We start from the raw sequence: 14,563 nt of genomic DNA, 5'->3' as shown, positions 1-14,563 counted from the left end.
GGGAAGGAGAGAAGATTATTTCTCAAAAAAATTCTTTAATCTTTTGGGCTCTTCTTGAAGTTATTTTGGGAAGGAGAGAACAACAATACTATACTGACACAGGAAAAATGACAGTCAAAGACAAGACACATTGACGTGGCGTGTTGCAACATTGATATTCCAGTAGTGAAAGTAAGAGCTAAAAATTTATTTTCCCTCTCAAAATGTTTTTTCTCGTTTTTCCATTCTCATATTTTCTTCATAGCAAATCATCTATTTCATTGATTTCCCATAGTGTAATATTGATGCTGTGAGTGGTTTTCATGGTGCAACATTAATGTTGCAATGGTGGTTTTTCATGGTGCAATATTGATGTTGGATGTTGAAACAAGACTGCAACTCCGCAAGAGCCGAAACCATAGAATAACATGATTGTGTATCAAATACAACGAAACAATATTTGCTACAACTAAATGTGGTGTTTAAAATTAAGGCCAAACATTAGTTGCAAAAAGATTTTCAACAAACACAAGTATCATTGTCACTGCTTATTTCTCATTATCAAGGAAAGCCTCCTTGGCGAACAAGCTTTTAATGAAAGGAAAAACTATAGATGTACAAAAAAGTAGGAAAACTCATTCTAAAAGTCTATGGACGTAGTGTCCAGAACAATAGTTTCGGAAGGAGCTCAGCCATATAAAGTCTATAGTCCCAATTTGAGGAAGTCCTACAGCAAGGAGCTCAACCATATAAGGTCCATAGTCCCAATTCGAGGAAGTCCTACGCTGTCCTGTGATTCAAGAAAAAACTATAATGTTTAGGTCTTTCCTTAGGAGTAATGCTCATGTTTCCTACATTAGGAAGATCACATTTAGTATCTGCTAACAATTAGACCAACTCTTGTGGTTTGAGTGGATACATCTATATATTCTACATTCTACAGTGGATAGGGATGCGATTGTTAGGAATATACAACTTAATTGTACTTACTCTTTACCAATTACCAAACTATACAAACCTTTTGTCTTGTACGTGTCTTGTATTTCTTAATTAAATCCGAGCCTAGTGTAAATACACTATGTCCTTAAGACTGATTTTCCTCCTCACAGTGCTTGAAGATTGATAGGAAACTGTTTCCCAAGATAGAACGGATTTCCTTCTATAGAAAGCTAGCACTTTAATTCTATAGAATCAACTAACACAACATAGTATTTGACTAAGAACAGAAGGAGAAGAGAAAGATCAGAACTTTATGTGATCTGGTGTGTCTTTCTCTCCAAATTAATCCACTATTTATAGGTTCGTGGTGTCTCTTCGAAACAACACAGTGACTTTTGGGAAAAAGTAAGCAACTTTTTGAAAAGTTACATGTTTCGAAAAGACACCATTTCGGCATAAAACACTATTTCGAACCAGTGCCTATTTTGAAAGGTCACACATTTTCGACATGATGCACTGTTTCGAACCAGTGCACATTTCGTAAGGTCGCAACTTTTTCGCATAATGCACTGTTTCGAACTAGTGCATTCCTTTTGAAAAGATTTTTCTCACTTTACGTACTGTTTCAAGAGAAACCCATTTCATCTCAAGTGGGGTAACTTGGGAGACAAATTACTCATTCATATCTCAATGCATTTGTGCAAAGCAAATCAATTTTTCTAACAGCAATAATGAGCGCTACAATGGTTTTGATTTCTAAGTATGGGACGCCACTCGAAATGGCTTATCATGTTTTTCGCCATGCCAATGAGAGGCGCCTAGTGTAGTCAAATTTTCAAACAATAAATTTTTCGAAATAAAGTGCTAGTGTTCGGAAAAGGATTGTGTGAGCTAGACCTGAGTCAACCTGCATATGTAGTTGCATATACACGGTGATAAATTCAGTTACTGATAGAAGAATATGGTTATGAGGGCCATTAGAGGGAGATTTTCAGGGTTTTATAGGGATATATTTAACAAAGATTGCATAATAACCAAGTTGATACAAAATCACCAATAACTTTCACTTCACAGAAGCAGAGCATATGGCCACTATCTTGTGAATCATGTACTGGTTGGTCGCAACCTCTAACATATATCTTAAACTATTTTAAAGATCTCAGGTCTGAGCTACAATCCCGCAATAGTGGTTTATTATTTGTTTATATGTAACTCTTCAATTTTTTTTTATATACGGTTTTGTCCTTACTATGTTAATTTAATTACACAAACCCAAATAAAAAAGTTCAAGTAAATTTGAATTAACATTAAGGACAAATATATTATTTAGATTCAAAAAAAAAACACGTGTGTGGAGCTCGTGCATCATGCAGTAGTAGGGAAGAAGTTATATACGAGGGACGAAAATGCAACAATCCTACTAGTAGGCCCTTACAATCCCACTAATCATTTGCACAACTCCCTGTAAAAGAAAGACAACTAGCTAGTCAAATCTAAAATACATAGTCTAGGGGAGCCTCCCATTTATATAACCATTGGTCGGCTGAAAATTTTGATTCCCCTCAAGTAGATGCCAAAACACATGTATAAAGAATCTGCCTTCAATATCCTGTTTACTCTAGTTATAAATGTTTCTAAACAGTATTTTATTAATCTCTAAAGAACATAAATGAAAGAAAATTTACATAGCAAAATACTATTTTCTTCTGCTATTTCTATCTCGTTCATATTTATTTATTTGTAAGAGATGTGATTTTACCTTTCAATTAAACTGTCTTTGGAATTAGTTACATTGTTCTCAAACCCTAGTACCAAGAAATGTGTCTCTAATAGCGTGCAATTCTCTACTGACATCTCTAATATCCATTCTCTCTGATGGTGATTCCACAGAACATGCAACCCCAATTCTGACTATTGTAGTCATGCACTCTAGCAGATTTGTTCTTCTGTGACTGTTAATTTTCATGCTATTAGTATCTCCTAAAGTATCATCTCCTTCATATAGAAGTATTGGATCTACAATCTTTATAAGTTGATGATCTTGTAAACCGTTGCTAGCATAGTTATGGAGGTTTAAACCGTCTTTAAACATCTCATCGGTTGGTCTCATTCCTGTGGACATTTCTAACACCATAATTCCATAACTGTACATATCACCTTGTATGGATGCATCAGCTCCCATACCATATTCTGCAATATACAAATCAATCACTAGTGTCCATTAAACAATTTAAATATAAAAATAAATATATATCAAAAGCATTGGCCAAAAAAAAAAAAAAAAAAGAAAAGAAAATCAAATAAAAAATCAAATAAAGAAAAATAATAGTAATATCGTAATGTTGATAAGGTCTTCACAATCGTCATTTAAGATAAGTAAACAAACTAGCTTAATTGCCACCACAACTACAGTTTTTTCATCATCGATCTTTTGAATTTTAACTCAACTAACATGGACTGAAAAGAAATTAGATCTTGATAGTTTTTATTCTCTCTAACAACTTTTTATTTGCACTAACAATTCATTTTTCCTCTTTTAATTAAGATATCTAAATAACTATGTTATAAGCTAGATCCGAAGATGAAAACATCTAACTATCCAAGGCCCACCTCTACCTATATTAGCTTGTGTAACTTGGGTGTTAATGGCGTTGAACTTAACACATGCAGGAAAAAAGAGACAAAAGGATTTGAGTTTCACTAAAATGTGGCTACACAGAAAGATTAATTATAACTAATGCATTATATCATATATTGATTTATTTTATTTTATTTTTTTGGTTGGCAGATATTGATTTAATGCATTTATGAATTGGAAAAAGGACTAAAATCAACATATGTCGATATTTAAATTCCTACCTGGAGCGGCATAGCCAATAGATCCCTTTACCCCTGTTGAGGTACTTTGATTACCATGCAAGTTCTCTATTGATCCCGAAAGAAGCTTCGCTAAACCAAAATCACCAACATGAGCTACCATATCACTATCAAGAAGCACATTGCTTGGCTTTCGATCACGATGAATGACCAAAACGTGGCATTCATGATGAAGATAGCTAAGTGCAGAAGCAACATCAATGGCGACATTTAGTCTTTCAAGTATGTTCAAATTCAATTCTTCGTCTTGTTCATTGGTCTCTTGATGCAACCACTTCTCTAAACTTCCATTTGGCATGAACTCAAAGACTAGTGCTTTGAATTCATTTCCTTCATAATCCATACTAGAGCAAGAAGTTAGAATTTTAACAAGATTTCGATGGCGGATATTTCGCAATGATTCACACTCTGTTGTGAAACTCTTTGAAGCTCCTTTCAAATGAAGTTTGAACACCTTAACAGCAACAACGGATTCATATTGGTTGAGCATTCCCTTATACACACTGCCAAAACCACCTGAACCAACATAATTAGTTGGAGAAAATCCACCAGTCGCTTGAGAAAGATCTCCATAAGAGACCTTAACATGCTGATCACTGAATGATGGCAAAGAAGCTGTTTTAACTTTACTTTTTCTTCTCAAGTAAAATATTAGAGAACATGATGCCAAAAGGATAAAGATTGCCACACTGATCATAATTTCTATTTTGGAAGTATTGGACCTTCCTTGCTTTTTTTCATCTTGCTTTTCAAATTCGTTAATTCGGCATAGTGGCAATTGTAGTTCACGTATACTCCCACAGAGATCAGAATTTCCAGCTACTGAGAAATTACTTACAATTTTAAAGATTCCATTCAGTGGTACCTTACCTTCAAGTTTATTGAAGGATAGATTTAACCGCTGGAGATACTGAAAGTCCTCTAAATATTTTGGAATTCCACCAGACAAGTTGTTTCTTGATAGATATAACTCTTGGATATTCTTTAAAGAACTCAAAGATTGAGGAATAGTCCCTTCAAACAAATTTTTGCCCAAGTCAAGATAATCCAAAGTCAAACACTTACCAAGAGTACTAGGCAATGAACCAGATAACTTATTTTCAGACACATCCAGTGTAACAAGATTTGTTAGTTTTCCTACTTCTAAAGGTAGGGAACCAGTTAAGGAGTTCACTGCAAAGGAAAGAAGCAACAGAGAGGATATATTAAAGATCTCTTTTGGTACGGTACCATTTAGGTTGTTTTGTTCCATACCCAGTTGTTGCAATTGGCTAAGATCACCAAGACCTGAAGGAATGTTTCCTTCCAGTCTGTTCCTTCCTAAAAACAAGTAACTCAATTTAGTATTGTTTGCTAGAGAAGATGGGATCGGTCCAGACAATTTGTTTGCGTACAGAAGTAAGTTCTGTAAACCAAGAAGTTTTCCAATAGAAGATGGAATACTACCGTAAAAGTTATTAGAATTGAGAGCCAATGAAAACAAATTGACCAGGTTCCCAATCCCTTCTGGGATAATTCCAGATATTCGATTATGTCCTAGATACAACTCCTTCATTTTGTAAGAGAGATTGGTAATAGAGTTCGGGAAAACACCTCCAAAATTGTTTCGGGACAAGTCCAACATCGTTAGATTACTGGAGTTGGTCAAATAAGTAATAAAACTCAAATCATGAGTTTCTCCTGTTCCCAGATAATTGCTTGCAAAATTTATCATTTCGATAGTTTGAGGGAATTGAAAATCTTCAGGAACTCGTCCTTCGAAATTGTTTATTGAAATATCAAGTTTTTGAAGTTTAGAAACATTAGCTAATGAAACTGGGAGTAGTCCAGAAAGTTGATTTCCACCCCCAAAGAATTCAACGAGATTAGGAAGGGTGATGCCCATGTCTAATGGAAGACTACCACTAAATTGGTTACCGGCAATTCCTAAGAGATTCAAGGATGAGATGTTGAAAATTGTTAACGGGACCTCACCAGACAGTCTATTAACTCCAACATTGAAGTATGTTAAGCTTGACAGTCTATTGGCCGGAATACTTCCAACCAATGTATTTTGTTTTGTAGAAAAGATTTGAAGCGACGAAAGATTACCTAAAGAAGGGGGTAGCACTCCTGTCAAATTGCTTCTTCCAATTTTCAAGAATACAAGCTTTGACAATGAGCCAAGCTTTGACGGAATATTCCCTGACAATTTGTTCCAACTTAAATCAATGTACCTGAGTTCAGTACACTGGGTTAAATTGACTGGAATTTCTCCTTCGAAAGTGTTATCCAACAGATCGAGTTTTTGAAGACGAAACAACCGACCGGTTTCTTGTGGGATCTCACCGTAGATATTATTGTGGTCTAGGTTGATGACCCTTAGGAAACTGAGGTTTCCAACATGAGGCGATAGCGATCCAACCAAACTCTGGCTGGAAAGATTCAAACTTATGACTCTTTGATGATGCTTGCCGCATGTAATGCCTTGCCACTGACAGAAGTGAAAAGATTGGTTCCACGAGCTTAAGCCTTCAATTCCATCTCTAATGGCGATTAGAGATAGAAGATCAGTCTCATTTCCTGAGGTGGCCATAGAAAGTTTTGTTTGTAACAATTGGTTAAAGAGTAGGAAGATCATGTAAAAGTTATGTAATGTAAATGCCATTGAAATCATCTTTGAGAATTGTAGAACTAAGGTATGTATTGTAGCAATATATAGGAGCATTGCAATGTGTACTTGGTTGATTCACAAATGTGAATCCTCCGTTTCAGACTTCAAATTTGGTCTTGCCTGTCAAGATCTCCATTAATCATGCTGCGTAGAATAATTTGTTGGGAGATTTCACTAGAAAGTCACACCTCAATCTAGCTACTTTCTATCCCAAATGATTTCAACTTGGAGATCACACCAAGGAAATCACCCACCCAAGACTTTGGTAGTTATCACAACAACCTCAACAAAGCAAAACCACTACAATATCATCACAATCCATAGCAACAATAATAATGGAAGTAACAATGCAAAGAGACACAGAGATTTAGGTGGTTCGGTAAATGTTACCTACATCCACACACAAGAGCCGAGTTTCCTTTATATCAAAGATTGAGAGTTTACAAGAGATCAAGAATCAATAAGAAGAGGCCTCACTCAAACCCTAGCTCAACAGATTTTCCCACAATACCCTAGAAATGAATCTCTCAAAGTTGTACCTCAAAACCCTAATCTATTTTCTTTATATATGTGTACATAGACAAAGGGAAGTAAAATGGGCTTGGGCCTCACCTCGAAATTATAGGTGAGGCCTTGAAGCCCTCTTCAATAGAGCTTGAGCTGAAGTCCGCCCTTAGGTGGCCTGAGAGCGCTTCTTTTTCAACGGTCATGAGCTGAAGGCTTTATAGATTCTTCATCGAGAACCAGGGTGAGTGTGGTATACGGACACGGAGCAAAGCTCGGCGGTTCCAACAAACCCAACAATCTCCCACTTGGAACCTTCGAGATGCTTCATGCACATCACATCTCAATTGTACCTTCAATCCAAATCCAAAAAAAAACTAAAGAAACACTCACCATCCATCATGGTCTTCCAAGCAAGAACCCCCGAAGTTGAACACTTCAACTTCGCCTCCACAACACCCTATCATGACATAGACATGTCTCCGCGTGATACTCCATGAATAATACAATATCCATTTCACCGCTTCCCAATGATGTGTGCCAGGTTAGCCATAAACCTCCAAGCAACTCCCATCGCATGGGATATATCCTCGCGTGCAAACCATGTACCACCGCCTAGGGGTTTGTCGGGAACCATGCAAACTCTTTTCAGCTTGCACACCATATTTCTCTATCCTTCGTAGGAAACCCAAAGATTGTCGCGTGTAAATCTCCTCAACATGGTCACAATGGAGGTGAGCAGTTTTCACATTTAACCGCTTAAGATTTAAACCTTCCGCTACAACAATACTAAACACCGACCTGAAAAGTATTTGGGGAGAATATCATTGCCAAATATTTCTTGGAACCATCATGTTCCTCCTTGACTCGATACACCCATTTGCTCTGTAAGTCTTGTCCTTGGGTACTTTGGCCAACTCCCCCAAGTGACACTAAAGGCGAGGGACTCCATCTCATCATGCATAACAAGCTCCCACTTGCTAGCATCACCAACCTCCAATGCCGCGATCATAGCAATGAGGTTCACCATCATCGATAAATAAATAGGTGGAGGGAGGATACTTCATGCTCGACAGCTTTGTTTGCTGGATAACCTCCTTAGTGCACGAGGTGGAGATGGACTTGGTGGCGTAGTCTCTTCACCCGAGTCACTACTATCATCATCTGACTGTGGAACTTCCACAACACCACGACTCATATAAGAGCCTTCCAACTCAACATACTTTCGGTGTCACTAGAACCGGGCTCCACGGGCATTGCTTTTTTTCGTCCTTGTACAAAACCATCTCATGAACAAGGCATTTCTACGAATAATTTTCCGGTTTTGGTCATCCCAAAAACGATAACCAAGATCATCATCGCCATATCCAATGAAGGTACACTTGACATCAAGCTTACTCCTAGCTTGGTCACTAGTGTGCACATAGGACTCACACCCAAACACTCTCAAATGGGAAAGGTTCACATCCTTCCCACTCCACACTTCCTCGGAATTCTGGAATCCAAAGGTACCGACGGTCCCTCGGTTGATCGGGTAAGTCTGGCGTTGCTAACACTCTCGCCCTGAATTGCTCGGGCAAGTCCGCTAGTGTAACGATACACCTAGCCCTATATGTCAAGATGTTCTAATCATCCGCTTTGCTACCCCATTCTCCTGAGGTGTCCCTCGCAAAGTCTTTTCCATCTTGATGCCACTGTTAGCACAATACTTCTTAAAACCTGAATCAATATACTCTCCACTATTATCGGATCTCAGCTTCTTCACCTTGAAGCATGTCTCATTCTCAACCATGGCCTTCCACGTCTTGAACACTTCCAATACCTCGGACTTGTGTCTCAAGAAATAGACCCACACCTTTCTAGTATGGTCATCAATGAAAGTCACAAAGTATAACTTTCCGCCAAGTGAAGAGACATTAGCTGGCCCCCAGACATCTGTATGAATCAACTCAAGCTTCCTAGCTTTCAGAGTTCGACCCATCTCCTGAAAACTCACCCTTCTCTGCTTTTCAAACATGCAATTCTCGTAGAGGTCAAAGTCCGTCGACTCTAACGGGAGTTTACCAGTGGAGTGAAGGACTTGCATTCCTTTCTCACTCATGTGACCAAGTCTGCGGTGCCAAACATTTGGATCCTCTTTGCCATTTGCCACGGCATCCGACCCACACCCGTGTGCGGTCATGTAGAGAGTACCATCCTTGTCGCCTTTAGCGACTATTAGAGAACCCTTAGAGATTTTCCAAGTATCCTTCATGAAGATTGTAACAAATCCTTCACAAGCCAATTGACCCACCGAAATCAAATTCTTCCTCAAACCGAACGTTTAACATCCCTTAATAACCATGTCCTATCTTTCAACATAACACGGACATCACCTTTTCCAACAATGGCACAAGATTGGTCATCACCAAGAAAGACCTTTCCAAGGTCACCTTTGGTGTAGTTCACAAAGAACTCTCGATTTGAGGTCACATGGAATGATGCGCCGGAATCTAAAACCCAAGACTCCTTAATGTTCTCCATCGAACATATCAAAGCATCATCTTCCACTTCAACTACATTAGCTTCTTGATTCTTCTTGTAGTTGTCATTCTTTGGTGTTTGGCATCGGTTACTATAGTAATGCAAACCACAATTGTAACATATAATGATACTAACATCTCTAGGCTCATCACTGGGGGGCATGAGAGTTCATTCTCCCCTTCTATTTCTCGGTCTACCACGACCCTTGTGCATGTGCATCCCTTCGGCTTCAAAGCCGAACCCGATGTCGAGGCTCCATCCGAACTCCTTCGAATTTCCTCCGCTAGTATCATACTAACCACATCATCAAATTTCAGCTTATTCATTGCCGAGCCACTAATAGCGCGAACCGTAGCCTTCCAACTTGGAGGCATTTGTCCTATTATCGCCAACGCCTCACTTCATCACTAAATGTAATCTCAACCGACTCAATTGGTCTTTCGTTTGGTTGAATTCATTTAAGTGGTCCTTGAAGGAATCATTCTCCGACATTCTCATGGAGAAGAGCTTGGTAATCAAATAGACTTTGTTCGCGGCCGAAGGTTGCTCATACATGCACGTTAGTGCCTTCATGAGAGACGCCGCCGTCTTCTCATTTTTAATATTGAAGGCCACTGACTTCGAGAGACTCAATCGGATTGTGGCCAAGGCCTTTCTATCTTGCAAATCCCATTTATCTTGCGGAATCTCATCGGGCTTCTCACATATCAATGTTTCCATCAAATCCTTTTGATAGAGAACATCCTCAATTTGCATCTTCCAATAGCCGAAGTTTGTTCCGTCAAACTTCTCTATCTTGTAGCTTTCCTTTTCGGTCGTCATGACTCCCACTGAACCAAAACAACGGTGGAGAACTTCTCAGAGGAATTTCTTCAAACACCTAGCTCTCTCTGTGCTAAAGGTGGAAACTTTCCTCACACACCTTGTTCCAATGATTCAAAACCGTGCTCCGATACCACTTGTTGGGAGATTTCACTAGAAAGTCACACCTCAATCTAGCTACTTTCTATCCCAAATGATTTCAACTTGGAGATCACACCAAGGAAATCACCCACCCAAGACTTTGGTAGTTATCACAACAACCTCAACAAAGCAAAACCACTACAATATCATCACAATCCATAGCAACAATAATAATGGAAGTAACAATGCAAAGAGACACAGAGATTTAGGTGGTTCGGTAAATGTTACCTACATCCACACACAAGAGCCGAGTTTCCTTTATATCAAAGATTGGAGAGTTTACAAGAGATCAAGAATCAATAAGAAGAGGCCTCACTCAAACCCTAGCTCAACAGAGCTCCCACAATACCCTAGAAATGAATCTCTCAAAGTTGTACCTCAAAACCCTAATCTATTTTCTTTATATATGTGTACATAGACAAAGGGGAAGTAAAATGGGCTTGGGCCTCAATTGAGCACCTGAGGCGGCTGCCCCATAGGTGGTGAGGCCCTCTTCAATAGAGCTTGGCTTGAGTCCGCCCTTAGGTGAGCCTTGGCTTCTTCAAACGGTCATGGTAGCATGGAAGCCCTCTTCATCGAACGAGGGGTGAGTGTGGTATACGGACACCGGAGCAAAGCTCGACGGTTCCAACAAACCCAACATAATTTGGTAATCAGGGCCTTTTTCATTCTAATTAATGTCGAGTAGAAGTGTAGAACTACTGGTTCACTCAATCTCTGTACTGCTTAATCTTATTCCAGTTTCGTATATCAAAATATGGAACTTAAAATTATTTTCTGATGAATCCTTTTCTTCCTTATTTTCATTTTACTGATGGAGTACAGAGTCTGTGTTATTCGCTTTTACTTCATCACACAACTTCTTGGTAGGAAGCATTGCAGATTTGCAGAACAATGTGGAGTTGTGGACCTTTCGCATAACAATTTTACAGGTACCATACCAGAACAAGATTTTGCTCTGTCCTCGCGTTTAATTACATTGACCGGATCCATACCATTGGAAGTTGGTAATATAACTTGAAAAATCTTCAACTTAAGATGTTTCTGAGAACAAAATGTAATTATGAAGTTGGTAATTATCATAGATATGCCCTTGAGCTGCATAATGAGAACTAGAGTAGCTTGTTCAGAGCAACTAGCTATTGAGTGAATGAACATTCAAGATGCTCTGAGGGAAATAAATTATGTTAGAGAAACTATCAAGTTTGATTGTTCTATCGTCCATTAAAATATGGTGTCTACAGTTTATGTTGGCGTGAATATATATGTTTTTAAAGAATCAACCATTGGTTTTTTGCATGCAAGTAAGGAATTTTAAAGAATCAACCATAAAAAGAGTACACGTACACATGAATTAGAGCTAACTTTGTAAGGTTTAACCTTTTGCAGTAAAACAAGTGGGGGGTCTGCCACTCTTCCTTGACTCAAAAATAAATAAATCAATCAAATAATTTCGGTTGACTTTAAGAGTCCAGAATAACCCTATTGTTTCTGTCTTACAGCTGTGGAATTGTGGAGAAACTCATCCTCTTATTAATGTGGAGAAACTCATCCTCTTGTTTCTGTCTTTAGTTGTGAAGACTTTTTTTTTCCGGAAATATCCTAAACAAGACAAGAAAAGTGCTCATTCTTCTCAATCCAGCCAAAACACTCAATTTTGACCAATTTAAAATACTTCTCTCTCCTCTCTCCTTGTCCCCCCTGATCTGACCTTGTCTCATTGTCACTAGACGATTTTCTTTAGATTTGTGTGCTATTTTTAAACCGTTGGATCGCAATAGAGTCAAGATTAAACATCAATCTCTTTTCTCCAACACTCATTCTTCTCCTTCTCTAACACTCCTCACGCACAGTACACACACTGTAAATGAAGAAGCAATTAAGTGCAACAACATCAACAACTTATAGCAAATTAAAGACTATTCTGAAAACTTATTTACATAATATGAAACTTAATTACAACCATTTGAACAAGTTCAGAATGTCAAAACAACCATAACATCCATAACAAAATAAAGCAAGCAAGATTTAAAGGAATAATGACTTAATCTCTAATAAATAGTTTCCTTACAAGTTCATTGACATTGTCAACATTGCCTTCTATTAGCATTTTAACCGGACCATCAATGATGACTTTCAAATGGCTTTCCTGAACTGGTCCTTCTCCAGCAGGTTGTTTATCCTTATCCTCACTTGTTTCACTTGGCAAATCAATCCATCTAAAACCTTTGCACCATTCACCATTGCCAATACTAATCTTGCATGACAGATACCTTTGCCCCAGACTCCACTCCTGTTTACTGATACCATACCTCATATTTGTATTGAAGTATCTTGGACACTTAAGCTTTGCCCATGGACAGTTGATTTGCCAATGGCCAGTTGACCCGCACCCAAAACACTTGCTATTTTCGGTTAATGTTGAATCCATATATAGTTGCTTTAGTAGCACTAGAACCTTCTCCCCCACCCATTTGTTTGAGAGACAGTAAAGAGAAATGTATACAAGTCTGCTGGGTGAATGAGCATGAATATAAAGAAAAGGTTTCCTGCCTAAATAGTTTCCCACCTAAATTTCCCGCCAATATGGTATTGTTCTTATACATATACATCTATTGCAACTGGCATACTGCATTGCAGTAACAATCAACAACTTATAAAAAACAAAAACATAAGAGTGAAACAATTGACACGTACATAAACATGTTGGCGGGAAAAAACATAAGGGAACTTAGTGTGGCGGGAAGCCCATTACTGTATTACCACGACGAAGTGTCCTAATTGACACATGTCTGTAACCCGATTAAAAATAAAATTACGGATGCAATCTTAACTAACAAAAAAAAATCCTTAAGTAACCTTCTAAGCAAAATTACAATTCAAAATATTCCCAAAATGAGAAAGCTTAATCTCACATGTCGTTCATCTCTAGACAAAATGCATAAACTGTTCAAGAGTTTTAGTCAGGAGGAGGAGAGAAGATTTTTAGAAATCGTGCTTTTCTAAATTTCTAAACATTCAAGAGAATTTGCACACGATGACTACTCTGGTTTGTGATGTAATGGAGCACATGGTTAGTAGACTCTATTATCGAATCGGCAACAAAGATCTGGAGTTTAAGAAGAGTGACGTGGCTTTGATAATGGGTTTAAGTGTCAAGCCAGTTGCCAACTCTTTTTACACTAGAGACGTGAAGATACCATCAGACTTTCGAGCAAGGTATTTCAATGGAATTTCTGTTAGTGAAAACCAAATCTTGGAAGCTAGAGAACTATCCAAATCTAGTGAAGATAAAGCAGACATATTTCGACTTAATTGTTTGTATGTTTTACTTCAAATTGTAATTCCTGGTTCTTCTAGGACAATAGATGGAAGATTTATTGATCTTGCGGTCGATTTAGATACATTTGATAAGTTCCCCTGGGGAACTCCCTTGTTTGAGATGTTGGATGACTCTTTGGAAGAGATTTCCAATAATGTGAAAGAAGGGAAGCTTTCTTTTCATGTCTATGGTTGTGTAATATGTTTTGTTGTATGGGCATATCTTCACATTCCTACATTTGGTGCTCGTGCTCGATTTCCAAGAATACTTGATTGGGAGAAGTTCCTCCTAGGAACATGCATCTTCAGACTTTCAAGAAAAAATTGGAGCCATTAAAGGGGAAGGTTGTGGTGTTTGAGCATCTGGATATACTTGACGAAGAATTGAATGAGGTAGTAATGAAGGAAGCATTGTAGCTACATGCAGAACAAAGAGGTACTTCTGATAAGGGGTTCATGCTAGAGAGACATGCTAAAGTACTGAAGGGCCTAGTAAGATTCTCATATAGCACATTGTCATTATTGATATGTCAGCCACTATGTTATTGTTCTTCAATGTACATCATTGTTTTATATTGCATCAATGGTTAACAATTGCTTAAATTAAAGATTTTTGTTGGACTGAAGAAAATTGTTATTTAAGAATTGTTCAATTGGGTTTATATGTTTAATTGTGAGTGTCTTTTTTGTACTTGCACTCTGTGACGTAGGATATGTCAACAACTTTGTGAAGCTTTATGTGATTTTGAAATTAAATGTTCATACAGATGACAAAAGAGGTTAGGGTTATTGGAAAAGAGCTGA

The 14,563-nt window shown here is 38.0% G+C and overlaps 1 protein-coding gene across 3 annotated transcripts; it reads right to left on the bottom strand.

Annotated features, from left to right (window-relative positions):
* Positions 1-480: 480 nt before the first annotated feature.
* LOC147496467 (putative LRR receptor-like serine/threonine-protein kinase At3g47570) lies at positions 481-6,585 on the bottom strand. Of its 3 annotated transcripts, none has more exons than XM_086559474.1 (3): positions 3,778-6,585; positions 2,678-3,108; positions 481-769 (listed from the first exon to the last, which is right to left on the bottom strand). In XM_086559474.1, the coding sequence occupies exons 1-2, from the start codon at positions 6,500-6,502 to the stop codon at positions 2,717-2,719; spliced, it is 3,117 nt and encodes a 1,038-aa protein (XP_086415600.1). In that variant the 5' UTR covers positions 6,503-6,585; the 3' UTR covers positions 481-769; positions 2,678-2,716. The 3 variants fall into 3 exon arrangements, with proteins under 3 accessions (XP_086415600.1, XP_086415601.1, XP_086415599.1); XM_086559475.1 differs by lacking the exon at positions 481-769 and having other exon boundaries at positions 2,504-3,108; positions 3,778-4,809; positions 5,887-6,578; XM_086559473.1 differs by lacking the exon at positions 481-769 and having other exon boundaries at positions 2,504-3,108; positions 3,778-6,584.
* Between the last annotated feature and the right edge of the window lie 7,978 nt (positions 6,586-14,563).

This window comes from Coptis chinensis, chromosome 5, assembly GCF_015680905.1.
Source record: "Coptis chinensis isolate HL-2020 chromosome 5, ASM1568090v1, whole genome shotgun sequence".
Lineage (NCBI taxonomy): Eukaryota > Viridiplantae > Streptophyta > Magnoliopsida > Ranunculales > Ranunculaceae > Coptis > Coptis chinensis.
Note: the sequence above shows the minus strand (reverse complement) of the source record. Positions and strands in the feature narration are given on the sequence as shown.